Source organism: Acipenser ruthenus, chromosome 7, assembly GCF_902713425.1.
Source record: "Acipenser ruthenus chromosome 7, fAciRut3.2 maternal haplotype, whole genome shotgun sequence".
In the NCBI taxonomy this organism is placed as follows: domain Eukaryota; kingdom Metazoa; phylum Chordata; class Actinopteri; order Acipenseriformes; family Acipenseridae; genus Acipenser; species Acipenser ruthenus.
The window spans coordinates 8,680,285-8,695,949 of record NC_081195.1 but is presented as its reverse complement, the minus strand read 5'-3'; the positions used below and the strand labels follow the sequence as shown (position 1 = coordinate 8,695,949).

Below are 15,665 nucleotides of genomic sequence, written 5' to 3'. Positions count from 1 at the left end.
TTGCTAGTCTTTACACTGCTTACCTATGCTTCACCACGCTTTCACTGTGCTTTATTACACTTTGCTATGCTGTTACTGTGGGAAACTTTTATAAGGGGTCCCCACACCCAAGTGCAGGGCTAATCCTGATGGTTTCACTGTTCACTCATCATCCCTGGGTGTTTCCAGGTGAACTTTACAGCAGACGCGGCTATCAGGGATTATGATAATAAGATGGGGATTTCATCGGACAGGCAATAATCAACAACAATCATTGAAAATACACGTGACTCAAATACAAATACAAAACTATGCTGGTAATAGCACATACAGGTGGGGCACCAGGGCAATTGACCGATCAATTCATGTTTAACTGAAATAAGACACGGTGATCAATAATCAATTAATGGAACATCTGTTGCCCCTCCCCTCCCCCAGAGTGCACTGGTGGTCCCAAAATCTTGTTGTGACATCTTTATTGCCAGCCTGGTTTCTCCTCTCTCTCTCTCTCGCTCTCTTTCTCATGTATTATTTAAAGTATTTCCTAATGAAGTAGAGTACAGTAATTTGGAATAAGAGTGGATGAACCCAACCTTGGATTTCATTTCCTTTAGAAATCCAGGTAGGAACCAGGACCTGCGGGGGGGGGTCAGTGATAGAGACCCCCCCTCCCCATCCGCAGGGCACTGCAGTGCCACAGAGTGGTTTCATTTATTTATTTATTTTCAATTTCCTGCAGTTTTAGCTGTGTTCAAGTAACCAAAAGTTTGCAAGTTGACGTCTCTACACAAGATAATAAGATGTGCTGGGGTTTTGTCAAATCCTTGACTATTCTATATTATATAGTATTGTATGATTTCCGATGAGAAATTGTATTGATTTTCTCAATGCTGTGACGTCACCACGCTCTGGAACGAGCTGATAGCCCAGCAGTACAGAGCCCACACCTGCTGTCTGTGAACTCTCCTGATCTAATGGTCGGTGTAACCGGGGCTGACCTCTCCCAATCGAGACTATACAGACGAGCGCACGTTGCTACCTTGACTTCATACCGAGTTTGCATCCTGTTGTATAACTCCTAATGGCAGCCTGTGGAGAAGGCTGATAGAGAATGGCAGCTCGTGGGACCCCAGCAGAGTGATCTTCAACAGGGAATGTGGAGCGTGTCCAGCCCCCCTCCCTGCCAGCCACACGTGCAGAACATGACCTCAGAGGGGATCCCTCACAAGCTGGGAGGGCGTTGAGCCTTGATTCCACTTTTAATTAAGAGTAGCACGTTCTACCCATGTAGAAATCCAACGTTAATGTGACTCTGGGTAAGAGGTACAAGGCTGAGCCCTGTGATTAAAAATAAAATAAAAATAGGAGTTCATTGAAGACTGCAGGAAAGGTTTTCAAAAGCAAATATTCTGAGAAGGACTGGAAACTGAGAATGTCTTTAACATGCAAGATCTCACGTTTTGCGAGGGATGCAGCTGATGTGGAAGATTTATGGAATTATTTTGTTAGCTACAAGCAATTGACCAGAGGGTCATCGAGGCATATGAAGGACAATGAAATCTAAATGTGCTGTCTGCCTGCCAGACTTTGCTTTTGTGTTTAGATTGTTATATTGTATTTTTTGTGATGGTTTTTTAAATTGTATTTCTTTTGTTTGGTGCAGTTAATCCGGGCTCCCGCTGTTGCTCGCAGCAAGAAATTTTCAGCAGACAGAAATTAAACTTTCATTCTATGTCATAATGGAACGATCTGTTAACTCTGCGAGAACAGAGGCCTCCCCCACCTCTCCTCTTTCTCGCAATTCTCCCTCTCTCCCTGTGAAAGCTAGACGCCTCGATAGATGCTCAACTGAAGACAGCTCGAAGAAGGTATATTAAAAACCCTGGTCAGGGGTGTGTGACTGTGGGTACACACACAGGGTTCCCTGCTGCTTTTATTTTCAATGTTCCTGTCTGCAGGCAGGTAATGACTGTACTGCATAGCACGGAAAGAAAGGTTAGCGACTCCCAGAAAGCAAAACGCAATGCAACAAAGGCGCTGTCTGCTGGTCTGTTGCTAAATAAATGGATTCAAAGACAGTGCTGGATACTGTCTGTCTGTTTGTCTGTCTGTCTGTCTGTGATGGATTCACAGAGAGACAGAAAGCCCTCAATCTCCTTTGCTGTCTGTCAGTCCCCCGCCTTTCAATGCCTGTCTGCCAGCCTGCTTGTCTGTCAGTTCTAATGAAAGGCGAGGGAGTGAAAGTGCTAAAGGTTAAACCCTGTCTCTCCCCATGACAGGTGAGGGAGTGGCAGTGCTAGAGGCTGAAACCCTATGGTCTCTCTCTCTTTCTGCTTGCCTGTCTGTCTGTCTGTCTGTCTGTGTGTCTGATTTCGGTTCCTGTTAAAGGTGAGGGAGTGACCTCAGTCGTCCCCATAGCCCTCAGCCTGTTGTGATGAAATTCTCCTGAAAGACCAGTGGTTTATTTAAGTAAGCCTCTGTGAAGGAGCTGATGTCCAGAGTCTCAAATCCTCTTTTTATTTGTTGATTTGATTACCGGTTCTAGAACAGGGAGTGGGACCACAAACCTCTTTCCTCTGGATCCCGAAGCGAAACTGACTGACTGCCAGGCTGCTGATTCACTGCTCTGATGCATCTCACAAACAATGAAAGGAGCTGGTCTAATTCAGAGGTGACCACCTCGCTTCCAGCTTCCAATTCAAAAGGACTGTATTGGCATGGCAACATATAGCAGGTAAAGCCAAACACAGCACATTAATTATAAGAACGTTGTCATAACAGTAAATACAAAAAAAGAGAGCATTTCTAGTGAGGTGGCTGCAAGGATGCAACATCGTTTGAACTGATTCTTTCTTCCTCCTTTGGCTTTTTCTCAAGGGCGGGGAGGGATTTGCAGAGTGGCTGGTGGTCTTTATCCTAGTGTGCCATGTTTATTAATCTGCTTTACAATGCTTCCCTATGCTTTACCATGCACTTACTATGCTTCATTACACTTTGCTATATTTTCTATATTCTCTACTGTTTAGATCAGGTGAATAGACCAACGTGTTTCTCATCGTGCACGATTGTGGCGCTGGCAGGAGGGGGCGATCCTGGTAAGGCTGAGCAGCCTCTTCCTGAGTGGAGAGAACCGAGGTGAACTCTGCATGGACCGCTAATTCCTCCGATTTTTCCATGAATTAATTTATCAACCCAATTAGTGTGCCTTGCTTGAGGCACTGGGAGTATTGACCCTATAAAGCACCCTGGTGTCAATAACACAGACTAGCTGATACCAGCTAGTGTGAAACCAGGAAAGGACTCTGCACTATACTCTGAGCTCAGATAGGGATGTAAGCTATGTAGGTCAGTGATCTGTCCATTACTCTAGGACTAGGCTGTAGTAATCATGTATACACACAAACCATTTAATGGGCTTTTTTTGCCAAATTGGTATCAAATAGCAATAATCAAACTAAAACAGAAAAAACAGACATTACTTTTATCTCTTGTAACGAAACATTAACCATATTCCCATTCTTAAACAAGTAAAAACACCTGCTTCAACCACAGGGACTCCTGTAGTTAAATATACAGGGAGTCCTGCAGTTATATACAGAGGAGATAGCATGGGCGTTCACAGAGAGAATATTTACATACCTTACAGGTAACTTTTTTTTTATTATATAAGACCCAAAACGAGCCTTGGGAATCTGTGCATTGCCGTTTCTCTTCAACGCGCGTTGCAATCGGCAGCAAAGCCCGGGCCCACATACAGCCTTCATCCACCCTGATACATTAATATGGAATTGTGTTTGTTATAGTTATCTGATACAAACGCCTATCAGAGAGATGCCAATGTAAATACGGATTTGCGTAGAACAAGTTGGCAGCTATCACCCTGACAGTACCCCTTCTCTTAGGGAGTTAGGGAGAAGGCAGCTCATTCTCCATGGCTCAAGCCTGCCGTGGACTAGAGGGAGCACCCTTTCTCTTAGTGGGAGAGAGCAGTTCAGTCTCTATTCATCAAGCCTGCCCTGGACTAGTTCAATGAAAGAACAGTCCAGTCTCCAATCCCCAAAGCCACCAGACTGAAATTACTTTTCCCCCCTTGGCAAACAGATGACAAGGAGGTAAAAGGGTACATAGGGCAGCAGTGTGGAGTAGTGGTTAGGGCTCTGGACTCTTGACCGGAGGGTCGTGGGTTCAATCCCTGGTGGGGACACTGCTGCTGTACCCTTGAGCAAGGTACTTTACTTTACAAACAAAGGAGTAGTAACACACAGGCCCACAGAGCTGTTAAATCCGTTAACAGCAGTGGACAGTTAGAGGCAGGCGTTCGTCCAGAACTTCAGATGATCTGCGGGAGAATCGGAGAAGAAATGCTGTCTGCTTCCAAAATCCAGAGTGGAATATTGAGGACTATTGAACTTGTTATATCTTGTCTGAATCTCTCTAATGCAGCCACATGTCACATTTTATGCACAGATAATTTGTGTTATCTAAGACTGATGCATTCCAACTCGGAGAATGTGCCAACACGTGCATAGCAGTGAGCTGTAAAAGCAAAAAAACTAGAAATAAAACAAACTGAAGTATTTAATTTGATTCCATTTGATTTAGAAACTCTGAGAGACTAATGAACTGGATTAAGATCAAACCAGCCTGCCCAGTGTTACAGGCTGTTGTTTAAGGCAAGTTTGGGGATTCTGAAGTCCTGTTAGCGTTCAGAAGGCACCCACGTGTGGGCCTGTGGGATAATGGCTGCTACACTCGTATCAGAGGCACTAAGGAGTTCAATCTCATAATAAAAGCAGAACTTGTTTGTGGGAGAGTGCAGTTTCTCTTGAGGGTATAAACTTCAGATTGACGCTGATACAATTCTCTAGTTTTCGGACGCACAGTCAAATAATCACATATGATCAAATCCAAAAGGAACATGTTTTTTTTTTTTTTTCTTCCCAAGGGAACATTTCCACATGACTGGTCAGCACTCTTTAATTTTCAATGCATCTTTAATAAACTCTTTAAGGAAATCTGTGGAGCAGAATATATGGAAGATGTTTTTTATTAAGCTTTAATGTGTTGGACAAAGACTCCTCAATCAATCTGAAATCAATCAATCATTCAGTCCATCAATTCAGGGTTAACTTGTTCAGAGCAGTGGGAGAAAAATTCAGACAATCTTCACTGACCTTGGCAACCAGTAACATAATTCGAACACATTGAGCTGTCAAGAAATTGTATAGATTTTTGATTCAGAGAAACGCCTCCAAATTACAAAGCGGAGGGTTAGCGCTGTGTTCCACTAAGATTACATTTCAAGTGTGGCGCTCCCATCCTACAGCAGCTTTAAAAAAAAACGCGGTTATGTGTTTTGTTATTTGGCATTTTTCTAAGTTGTTCTGAGGATAGCTGCACATACTCTCTCAGAGGGGTCGGACATTTTGACACATGAAATTACAGCTCTCTTCCATTTACTCATAAGACAAGATCATTTTGCTATAACAAGTGAGTGCTCTGTACAGGCAAGTTCAAAGGTGTCAGATGAACTTTCCTTCGGCTCTCAGTTATCTGGCTGTGCAATGGCTTAAAGCAGCATTATCGCGGAGTGTGAACGAGTCTTCACAGTGAGCTGTAAGAGAATCGGAGACTCAGCTGCTGCAATGACCCTGGCAGATCTCTACCTGTTTGTTTGTTTATTTATTTATTTATTTATTTATTTAATTATTATTTTCCAAGTAATTTCGCAATTTAGAATACCCAACTATGTTCCCTCAGCGCAGCAACCCCAGAAACAGCTTAGGAGAAATGAAAGTCTGTCCACAACCCCACGTGTAAAAAAGAAAATAAAGGGCAAACACATAGAATGGTTTGGGTTTTTTTCTTCTGGAGAAATAAATAGTTGTTTTTTTTTTAAATATGCTCAGGATGAGTCATTGTCTAAAATTGCAAATGTTTTTTTCCTACAAGGATTCACCCCCCCCCCCCCCCCCCCCCCGAAGCGATGATTATGCTCCAAACATCATTGTCTGAGGCGATCCTATTAAAGGTAGCTATAAGGCTTTCTAAGCACTTCTATTGACAGCTTGGATATAGGTTCTGAATGGAAAATAAAATAAAGTGCAAAAGAAAATATACAGTAACTTGCTCCACATTCCCTTTTTGGATTCTCACTGTGTTTTCACAAACTTTTGGGAAAGGCTTTGGGTGACTATTGCATCACGAACTGGGGCAACAACAGCTGAGAAAAAAAAAAAAAAAAAAAACTACCGTCAAGGAATTAGTCTAGACTTACATTGCATGGCCTACTTCAGTGTTTTTTCTTTAGCCTTGCCAGGACTCTGTGCTAATTGCCCTCGATCCCTGTCTGTGGTCTTTAGTCCAGCGCCCTAAATACTTAGACAACACTGCCTCTTGTTTTCAGGAAAAAAATAAAAACAGAGAAGGAATGGGTTCAGAGAGGCAGGGAGAGGCACAGGTATGCAGACAGCCAGACAAGAAGGCAGTCAGACACACAGACATGAAGACAGACAAAAACAGAAGCGCAGACGGACAGAGAGTGACGGATAGATACAGTAAAGTATCTAAAGATACAGTAAATATACGATTATGAACCCCGACAATAATGAACTTACTGCAAGAAGGAGATTAACAGAGGACGGAAGATAAAGCACAGTGATATTAGATCAGGCACTTCCAAAAAGGATGCAGCAGTAATAAGAGAGGGGTGCTGTTGATGCACCCCAGCCCCCCAGACACCCCCCCCCCCTGTTAATAAAAATGCAACCGGAGTGAGAGGCTGCACTGAGCATGTGCCAACCCCTATGCACACACTCACAGTATATATACCTCAGCAGGGTGCAGGGCTGGAGCTCAGAGCTGCCTGTCCTCTGGTCTGATAGGACTCCCGCACTGAGCAATCTTACTGCTGGGGCTGCACGGAGAGAGAGAGAGAGACTAAGAAACTTTTATCACAGAGCAGCAGCAGCTGGGATTGCATTTGATTTATTCTCTAAAGAGAGTGTTTAGATACAGACCCAGGTCACAGAGTTATATAGATAGATATTTTTTGTTCATTTTGTTTTGTTTCTTTGAGTCTGGAGCATGAATGCGTTGCAGTCTGTGCCTAGGGGGATCTCCTGTCCTCCGCAGGACCGGAATTGCACCCAGATCCTGGAGACTTTGTCTGCGTGGAACGACTCGGGGATCAGTGCCTACAGGCTAGTGGAGCTGCCCACTATGCCCACTGTGAGTACATCATCTTTCTTTCTTTCTTTCTTTCTTTCTTTCTTTCTTTCTTTCTTTCTTTCTTTCTTCCATCCATCATTCTATCCTTAACATTATCTTGTTCTCCTTTTCCTTTCTTATTTTCTTTCATTATTTTTAAATTCCTTGCCTTCCTTTATTGTCTTCCTTCTGTCCTCTCTAATCTTCCTTCTTTCTTTCTTTCTTTCTTTCTTTCTTTCTTTCTTTCTTTCTTTCTTTCTTTCTTTCTTCCTTCCTTCTCTCCCTCACATGCCTAGTATACTGAGGCAGGACAGTGTCACTTGTCCATTTTTTATTTAGATTTCTGAAAGTCAAGAGTGAAACTCCTACGAGTCACACAACTTCTTTTTGGTCTGATTTGCTAGTGGAGCCACTGTTTGGCACAGCAGACAGGGAGAGTGTAGTGGCTCCTTCGTCTCTCAATCCCTGCTGTGCCTCGAATGTGTTAAAGATGCTGACATACCTTCATTCCAAGCAAGTCTTTTTTTAATGATCACGCTGAATTGTCAGGATTCCTCTTTTCCCTCACACATTTTGCTCTGACAGTTGTGTGTTTCTGATAAACTGAGGTTGAATTGAAAATCCTTGAACGCACTGCATGGTGCAACACAATCTAATCTGAAAGAGCGAATTCTGAGTGAAGAAGCCAAGATCAACCCTATTAAATCCTTCTGAGTTTCAAAGGTTTTGGCAGGTGTATCACACAATGTTGTACCAGTCTTGGCAGTGAATAATGTGGAAATCAAATGAAGAGGTGATACCCCACTCTGTGTATATGCTTTTGTTAGGAATAAATGGAAAAACATTCAGGGTGTCACTGCACAGGTCTGTATTCAAGGATACCTCGATATTGAGGTTAAGGGATAATGAATGTCCCACCCTCCCTTTCTTTCACAACCCCTAGAAGAGTGATAATGTTTCAGGTACCACTGTGCTTGTGAGGCAGCTTGCTCATTAAAATCATTTATTCAGGGCTAACAAGATATTTATTAGGCAGGCAAGCAAGCAAGACATGTCTCCCTTGCCCACCGACCAATGTGATGCTCTTATGGGTGAAGTGATAAGTAGTAGGATTGATAAATGTGTCTAATATTACTTGGACTGTACTATTAACCAAAGTGATCTGATCTTATCTAAACCCGATCCTTATAGCTTAGTAATATAATGTGTTTATACATATTAAATAAAAAAAAAAAAAATTGTGACATCAATAAAAAATATCTTTTGAATTGATACTTACCTGTTTATTGAAGTTCAGTTCCATGTTAATAAAAAGTCGACGGACATGCAGTAGTGCAATGTAATCACATGAAACAGAATATATCAGTGTAATGCACAACTTAACAGCCGATATTTTCCAGGGCTCTCTCAGATAGATATTAAATATATGTAAAGCATAGTGTAGGTATGCACTGTAAAGCCCATGGCAAACCATCGTAAACTAAGGTACATGGATATTATTATAACCATGGGGAAAGCAGGGGAAACTGCAGAACTACCATTCAGGGATTAGAGCAGACAGCACCTTCCAGAGCGCAGCCCCTGACAGCAAACCTGTCATCTATCTGCCAGCGTGATGAGGGGAAGCATCTTGTGTGTGTGTGTATATATATATATATATATATATATATATATATATATATATATATATATATATATATATATATATATATATATATATATATAATTTTCTGTGTTGGCAATTTGAGTCAGAATTTGACAGGCTAGTGTGAGAGAGACAGAGTAAAAGACTGGGGAAAGCAAGCAACAGAGAGAGAGAGAGAGAGAGAGAGAGAGAGACACACAGAGAAAGAGAGAGAGAGACACAGAGAGAGAGAAACACAGAGACAGACTGAGAGAGAGAGACCCAGAGACAGAGACAGAGAAGCACAGAGACAGAGAGAAACACACAGAGAGACAGACTGAGAGAGAGAGACCCAGAGACAGAGACAGAGAAGCACAGAGACAGAGAGAAACACAGAGAAAAACACACAGAGAGACACAGAGAAAGGGTGTTGGTCAGGGTTAGGGTTATAGTTAGGGTTTGGGTTATAGTCATGTGGCTAAAGTTATGGTTAGGGGTAGGGTGAAGTTATGGTGGTTTAACCATATATTACTGTTGAATCAGATAATGCCAATAAAAAATAAAAATAACCAATGCGTCCAAACTATTATGAACCCAGCGCTCCCCAGGCCCTCTGTTTATCCTCCTCGCTTGCAAATCCCAGGATCAATTATATTGGTGCAGATTTCAATGCCATTTCATGTTGTGACTGCCCATCCTCATATTACTTTTGCAGTTAATGCAATCAACTGAAATAAGCGTGCGACCACAAACACGCTTAACGAAAGAGCCTTGCTTGATTTAAGGATCGGCTCAGGTACTCCTAGCTATCAGCTGCTTCATCAAGGGGAGGAACACAGTACTCTGTGCACTCTTCCACACACAGCGGCAGAAAGCAGCAATCATCGTTAGCTGCAGTTTATTGCTTGTTACGCTGCAGTTACCTGAAAATCTGTCTCTGTGCTACCAGGCTCAGCAGTCACTCACCATTGCAGAAAACTCTTTTTTTTGGAATCCTGTATTGGTGTTGAAAGGAATTGGGGTGCTGCTGGGCAAGCTTGCTCTTTTACGTTTATTTGCAGGGGGGTGATTTATAGTTTCATGAGTAAACAAGGGCCACAATAACACTGTAGATGCTTCTGAGCAATACAGTGCTGTTGTTTTCAGCTGTTTATGATCCAACACAGTGAAGCCATCAGCAACATGCTTGTCTTGGACAGGCAGAGCGGCGTTTAGCAACAGCGCACACGTATTGGCTTTAAAGTCAATCTGATAGGCTACGGTAATAGGCTCTTTGATGTCACCCACATTTAGGACAACAAAACATACACATCATATGGCGTCAATCACCAAATGAGAGGTATTATCTAGCGAGTGTGCTGAATGAGTCTATTAGTTCAGACACACACACGCAATTTTTCTCATATTTTCCATTAAAATCCCCAGGCTCTCATAATTAAAGCCATTAGAGTATTTGGGAAGTCCCACTTTTTTGAGTTGACTGGTCACAACATACAGTGCTACAGCGCTCGGAACAGGGCGACACCCAGACGCTTGATTCTTGGTTCCGTGCTGACCGTTTTAAGCCCCTTGCTTGCAACACGTTTCACTGACTCGAGATTATGAGGGCTTGAACCGTTTATACATTGTTTATCTGTAGGCATGTGTGTCAGCTCCCCAGTAATCGCAGTAATGAGAGCAAACTGAGAACACATTATAAACAACTCCCCCCAGCAAAATATGCGTGTCAAACTGTTGACCCTTTTCAGTGTTACATCCAATGGCACATTACAGTATTTAGGAAATAAAACCTGCCGCAGAGGGTATTACAAGAAATCACGGACCATTTTTGTGGTAGTAATTATCTGCCAAACGAGTCCTTAATCTCTGCTCCTGTCTCACTGTGGGGAGCATTATTGGAATGAAATGTCAATGAAGATGTGGATGTGTTTAGCTGTGTTTTATTTGTATTCATCCACTGGGGAAAGCAGTTCATTAAAAATAATACAAAAGAGTGTGAATGTATTGGAGCTTTGTGAACAGGGTGCATTACAGTAACTAGCATGATACTGAAGAAAACTCACGCACCCTCATTTAAACGTAAGAGACCAGGCTGACAGGATGACCCGAATCAATATGAATGGAATCCATACCGACCTCATTGTGCACATCTCCCAGCTGGCTGTCAATAGAGTGCCAATACTGTGGGTCTACTGTCAAGTAAAAGCCTCCAGAGTTATATAACATAGAATATTCACAAAATTAACTTTCCGAGTCAGCTATTTATATGCACACGCCATACAGCATGCACCAGACATCGTCAGTACAGCCTTCCATTGAAGAACAAGAAGCTCTCTATTCAATTCATCCAAATTCTATTGCTTCTGTTCAGATAATTTAAATACATGGTAGAGCATGGGGGAGTGGGGGGAGTGGGGGGAGTGGGGGGGGGGGGGGGGATTTTAGGGTTAAACCTGATAAAGCCAGGATGTCACCCCAAAGGGTAATTTGTTAAAGAGTAAGTAGCAGGGTTCATAAAAAAATCTAGCGTTACCCGTCCCCACGTGCTGCTATAACTGTTTAAATAATGCATCTGTCATTTCTCTTTTCATTGGTAACAGCCTGACAACTTTTTACACTTATAACTTTAAAGTCGTTTCAAAGCTCTTTCAAAATATCTGCTGCAGTGCACTGGGGTTTGAGATCTGTCCATTTATATATATATATATATATAGACAGTGTATATATATATATATATATATATATATATATATATATATATATACAGCTCTGGAAAAAATTAAGAGACCACTGCAAAATTATCAGTTTCTCTGGTTTTACTATTTATATGTATGTGTTTGGGTAAAATGAACATTTTTGTTTTATTCTATAAACCACTGACAACATTTCTCCCAAATTCCAAATAAAAATATTGTCATTTAGAGCATTTATTTGCAGAAAATGACAACTGGTCAAAATAACAAAAAAGATGCAGTGCTGTCAGACCTCGAATAATGCAAAGAAAATAAGTTCATATTCATTTTTAAACAACACAATACTAATGTTTTAACTTAGGAAGAGTTCAGAAATCAATATTTGGTGGAATAACCCTGATTTTCAAGCACAGTTTTCATGCGTCTTGGCATGCTCTCCACCAATCTTTCACATTGATGTTGGGTGACTTTATGCCACTCCTGGCGCAAAAATTCAAGCAGCTCAGCTTTGTTTGATGGCTTGTGACATCCATCTTCCTCTTGATCACATTCCAGAGGTTTTCAATGGGGTTCAGGTCTGGAGATTGGGCTGGCCATGACAGGGTCTTGATCTGGTGGTCCTCCATCCACACCTTGATTGACCTGGCTGTGTGGCATGGAGCCTTGTCCTGCTGGAAAAACCAATCCTCAGAGTTGGGGAACATTGTCAGAGCAGAAGGAAGCAAGTTTTCTTCCAGGACAACCTTGTACTTGTCATTTTCTGCAAATAAATGCTCTAAATGACAATATTTTATTTGGAATTTGGAAGAAATGTTGTCAGTAGTTTATAGAATAAAACAAAAATGTTCATTTTACCCAAACACATACCTATAAATAGTAAAACCAGAGAAACTGATAATTTTGCAGTGGTCTCTTAATTTTTTCCAGAGCTGTATATATATATATATATATATATATATATATATATATATATATATATAAACAGTTGTAGCAACACTCTTTAAATTGGGTTAAAAACATGATTTCACCTGTGTGTAGTGTTTAAAAAAACCTGTATCAAACTCAGGGTGTTTTCTTAAAGAATGAGCTGGATCCTTTTTTTTCTGAAAACAAGTTAAGTCTTTCCTTTCCTTTTTTTTAATAATCCAATTAAATGAAGGTTTATTAAAAAGCAAACTTTTTTTGTTGCTTGTCATAAGAGTTTTTACCTGCCTACCTGAAAATCAGAAGCCCTACATGTAATGAAGCGATAAAGAATCCTTGTAGCAGCTATAGTTGACCACAGTAAAGAACACATTGTGACTGTGTGCAGGTATCTCTGTGTGTTTTTGTGTAGGTATCTATGTGTGTAGGTATCTCTGTGTGTATGTGTGCAGGTATCTCCGTGTGTTTTTGTGTAGGTAGCTCTGTGCAGGTATCTCTGTGTGTTTGTGTGCAGGTATCTCTGTGTATTTCTGTGTAGGTAGCTCTGTGCAGGTATCTTTGTGTGTTTGTGTGTAGGTATCACTGTGTGTCTGTGTGCAGGTATCTCTGTGTTTGTTTGCAGGTATCTCTGTGTGTCTGTGTGCATGTATCTCTGTGTGCAGGTATCTCTGTGTGTCTGGGTGCAGGTATCTCTGTGTGTCTATGTGCAGGTATCTTTGTGTGCAGGTATCCCTGTGTGTCTGGGTGCAGGTATCCCTGTGTGTCTGTGTGCATGTATCTCTGTGTGCAGGTATCTGTGTGTTTGTGTGTAGGTATCTCTGTGTGCAGGTATCTCTGTGTGCAGGTATCTCTGTGTGTCTTTGTGCATGTATCTCTGTGTGCAGGTATCTCTGTGTGTCTGTGTGCAGGTATCTTTGTGTGCAGGTATCCCTGTGTGTCTGGGTGCAGGTATCCCTGTGTGTCTGTGTGCATGTATCTCTGTGTGCAGGTATCTGTGTGTTTGTGTGTAGGTATCTCTGTGTGCAGGTATCTCTGTGTGCAGGTATCTCTGTGTGTCTTTGTGCATGTATCTCTGTGTGCAGGTATCTCTGTGTGTCTGTGTGCAGGTATCTTTGTGTGCAGGTATCCCTGTGTGTCTGGGTGCAGGTATCCCTGTGTGTCTGTGTGCAGGTATCTCTGTGTGTCTGAGTGCATGTATCTCTGTGTGCAGGTATCTCTGTGTGCAGGTATCTCTGTGTGTTTGTGTGCAGGTATCTCTGTGTGCAGGTATCTCTGTGTGTCTTTGTGCATGTATCTCTGTGTGCAGGTATCTCTGTGTGTCTGTGTGCAGGTATCTTTGTGTGCAGGTATCCCTGTGTGTCTGGGTGCAGGTATCCCTGTGTGTCTGTGTGCAGGTATCTCTGTGTGTCTGAGTGCATGTATCTCTGTGTGCAGGTATCTCTGTGTGCAGGTATCTCTGTGTGTTTGTGTGTAGGTATCTCTGTGTGCAGGTATCTCTGTGTGTCTGTGTGCAGGTATCTTTGTGTGCAGGTATCCCTGTGTGTCTGGGTGCAGGTATCCCTGTGTGTCTGTGTGCAGGTATCTCTGTGTGTCTGAGTGCATGTATCTCTGTGTGCATGTATCTCTGTGTGCAGGTATCTCTGTGTGTTTGTGTGCAGGTATCTCTGTGTGCAGGTATCTCTGTGTGTCTGTGTGCATGTATCTCTGTGTGCAGGTATCTCTGTGTGTCTGTGTGCATGTATCTTTGTGTGCAGGTATCCCTGTGTGTCTGTGTGCAGGTATCTCTGTGTGTCTGAGTGCATGTATCTCTGTGTGCATGTATCTCTGTGTGCAGGTATCTCTGTGTGTTTGTGTGCAGGTATCTCTGTGTGCAGGTATCTCTGTGTGTCTGTGTGCATGTATCTCTGTGTGCAGGTATCTCTGTGTGTCTTTGTGCATGTATCTCTGTGTGTAGGTATCTCTGTGTGTCTGTGTGTAGGTACCTGCACACAGACACACAGAGATACCTACAGCAGCAGGTGTGTATGATATGAACACCACGTGTTCGCTCTATTTTAACTAAAATGTAAAGAAAAAAGAACAGCAAATCACACTGAATTCACAGGAGAAATGTCAAAACAAGCCGAATAAAACCCTGTACATTTATTTAATTGTTCGTTAAGGCCTAGGCCCCTCGAAGGCATTAACATTAAATATTTCCAACACCTTTTAAACAGACCACAGGATTGAATTAATTGTTCTAAGGGAAAAAAATACCTGTTTTTATATAAACAATGTTTAAAGCTGATTAACATTGTCGCACTGGCTTAACAAAGAATACAATGTATTCCATTGTCACCAAAGCCCTTACTTAGAGTACAGCTTTAACCTCCCTCCCCCCTTAGAACCCTGCCTTGAGACCCGTTCATTCCAAGAGATTCCCCAGCTAATCAGAAACACCTTTCATTCACTTTACAATCTGATGTTGCTATTATTGTTTTTGTTTTCTATTTTATTTTATTCTTTTTATAAAGATATTTTCCAGTGTAAATGTGCTGCAAGCTCCGGTTTGCAATAGCCTTTGGAAAACAGAAATAACATGTTTTAAAATCTACACTTATCACTGATCACTGGTCACAGAGCTCTGCTACCTGGCAAGACGGAGAGATGCGTCTCCATTCTTGAATGTAACAGTCATCAACACACAGAAGTCAGTGATTTCTGACAAAGAAGAACATTCTGATGACTGAAACTCAGGCTCTCCAGCTGCTGACATGGTGTCACTTTCTGAGGGTACAATTTGAGCCAGTCCAGATTTTACTGTGCTCTTAGTCTGCCACTGTGTCTAATTAAGCCCACGCAGTGTAGCTCTGTGATGGGTCTATTATGAAGCTGACAGAATTAATGTAAAACCCAGACTGTTTCAAACTACTTATTTATTTCTCTGCACAGCCTCAACGTAATGTTAAACTTCCTTTCCATTTATAATCACAGGGAAAAAATAAATCAAGCAGCCTGGATTTGTGTGAAGTTAGCAAACTGCAGTGTATCGCTGGTATTGCAAAGCTCTCTGTTCCCCTATATACAAACTTTTTTTTCCTCACTGTCTTCTGGGACAACCTTGATAATGAGATACAAACCTCACTGGGATTCTAACCCGGTATAAGAATAAAAAAAAAAACTGCATTCATATAAACCTGCCAGACTAGGTGATAAAAGTGTTTTAAAACTGATTCATGTCATTCCACTGGGAGTTG

The 15,665-nt window shown here is 41.8% G+C and overlaps 1 protein-coding gene across 4 annotated transcripts in view; it reads left to right on the top strand.

Annotated features, from left to right (window-relative positions):
* Positions 1 to 6,841: 6,841 nt before the first annotated feature.
* Positions 6,842 to 15,665, top strand: part of opn4a (opsin 4a (melanopsin)) — a 31,138-nt gene continuing 22,314 nt past the window's right edge. For all 4 annotated transcript variants that reach the window (XM_059026281.1, XM_034025751.3, XM_034025752.3 and 1 more), the window contains exon 1: positions 6,842 to 7,209. In XM_059026281.1, coding sequence (XP_058882264.1) covers positions 7,066 to 7,209 — 144 coding nt within the window. In that variant the 5' untranslated portion in view covers positions 6,842 to 7,065. The remainder of the gene's footprint in view (positions 7,210 to 15,665) is intronic.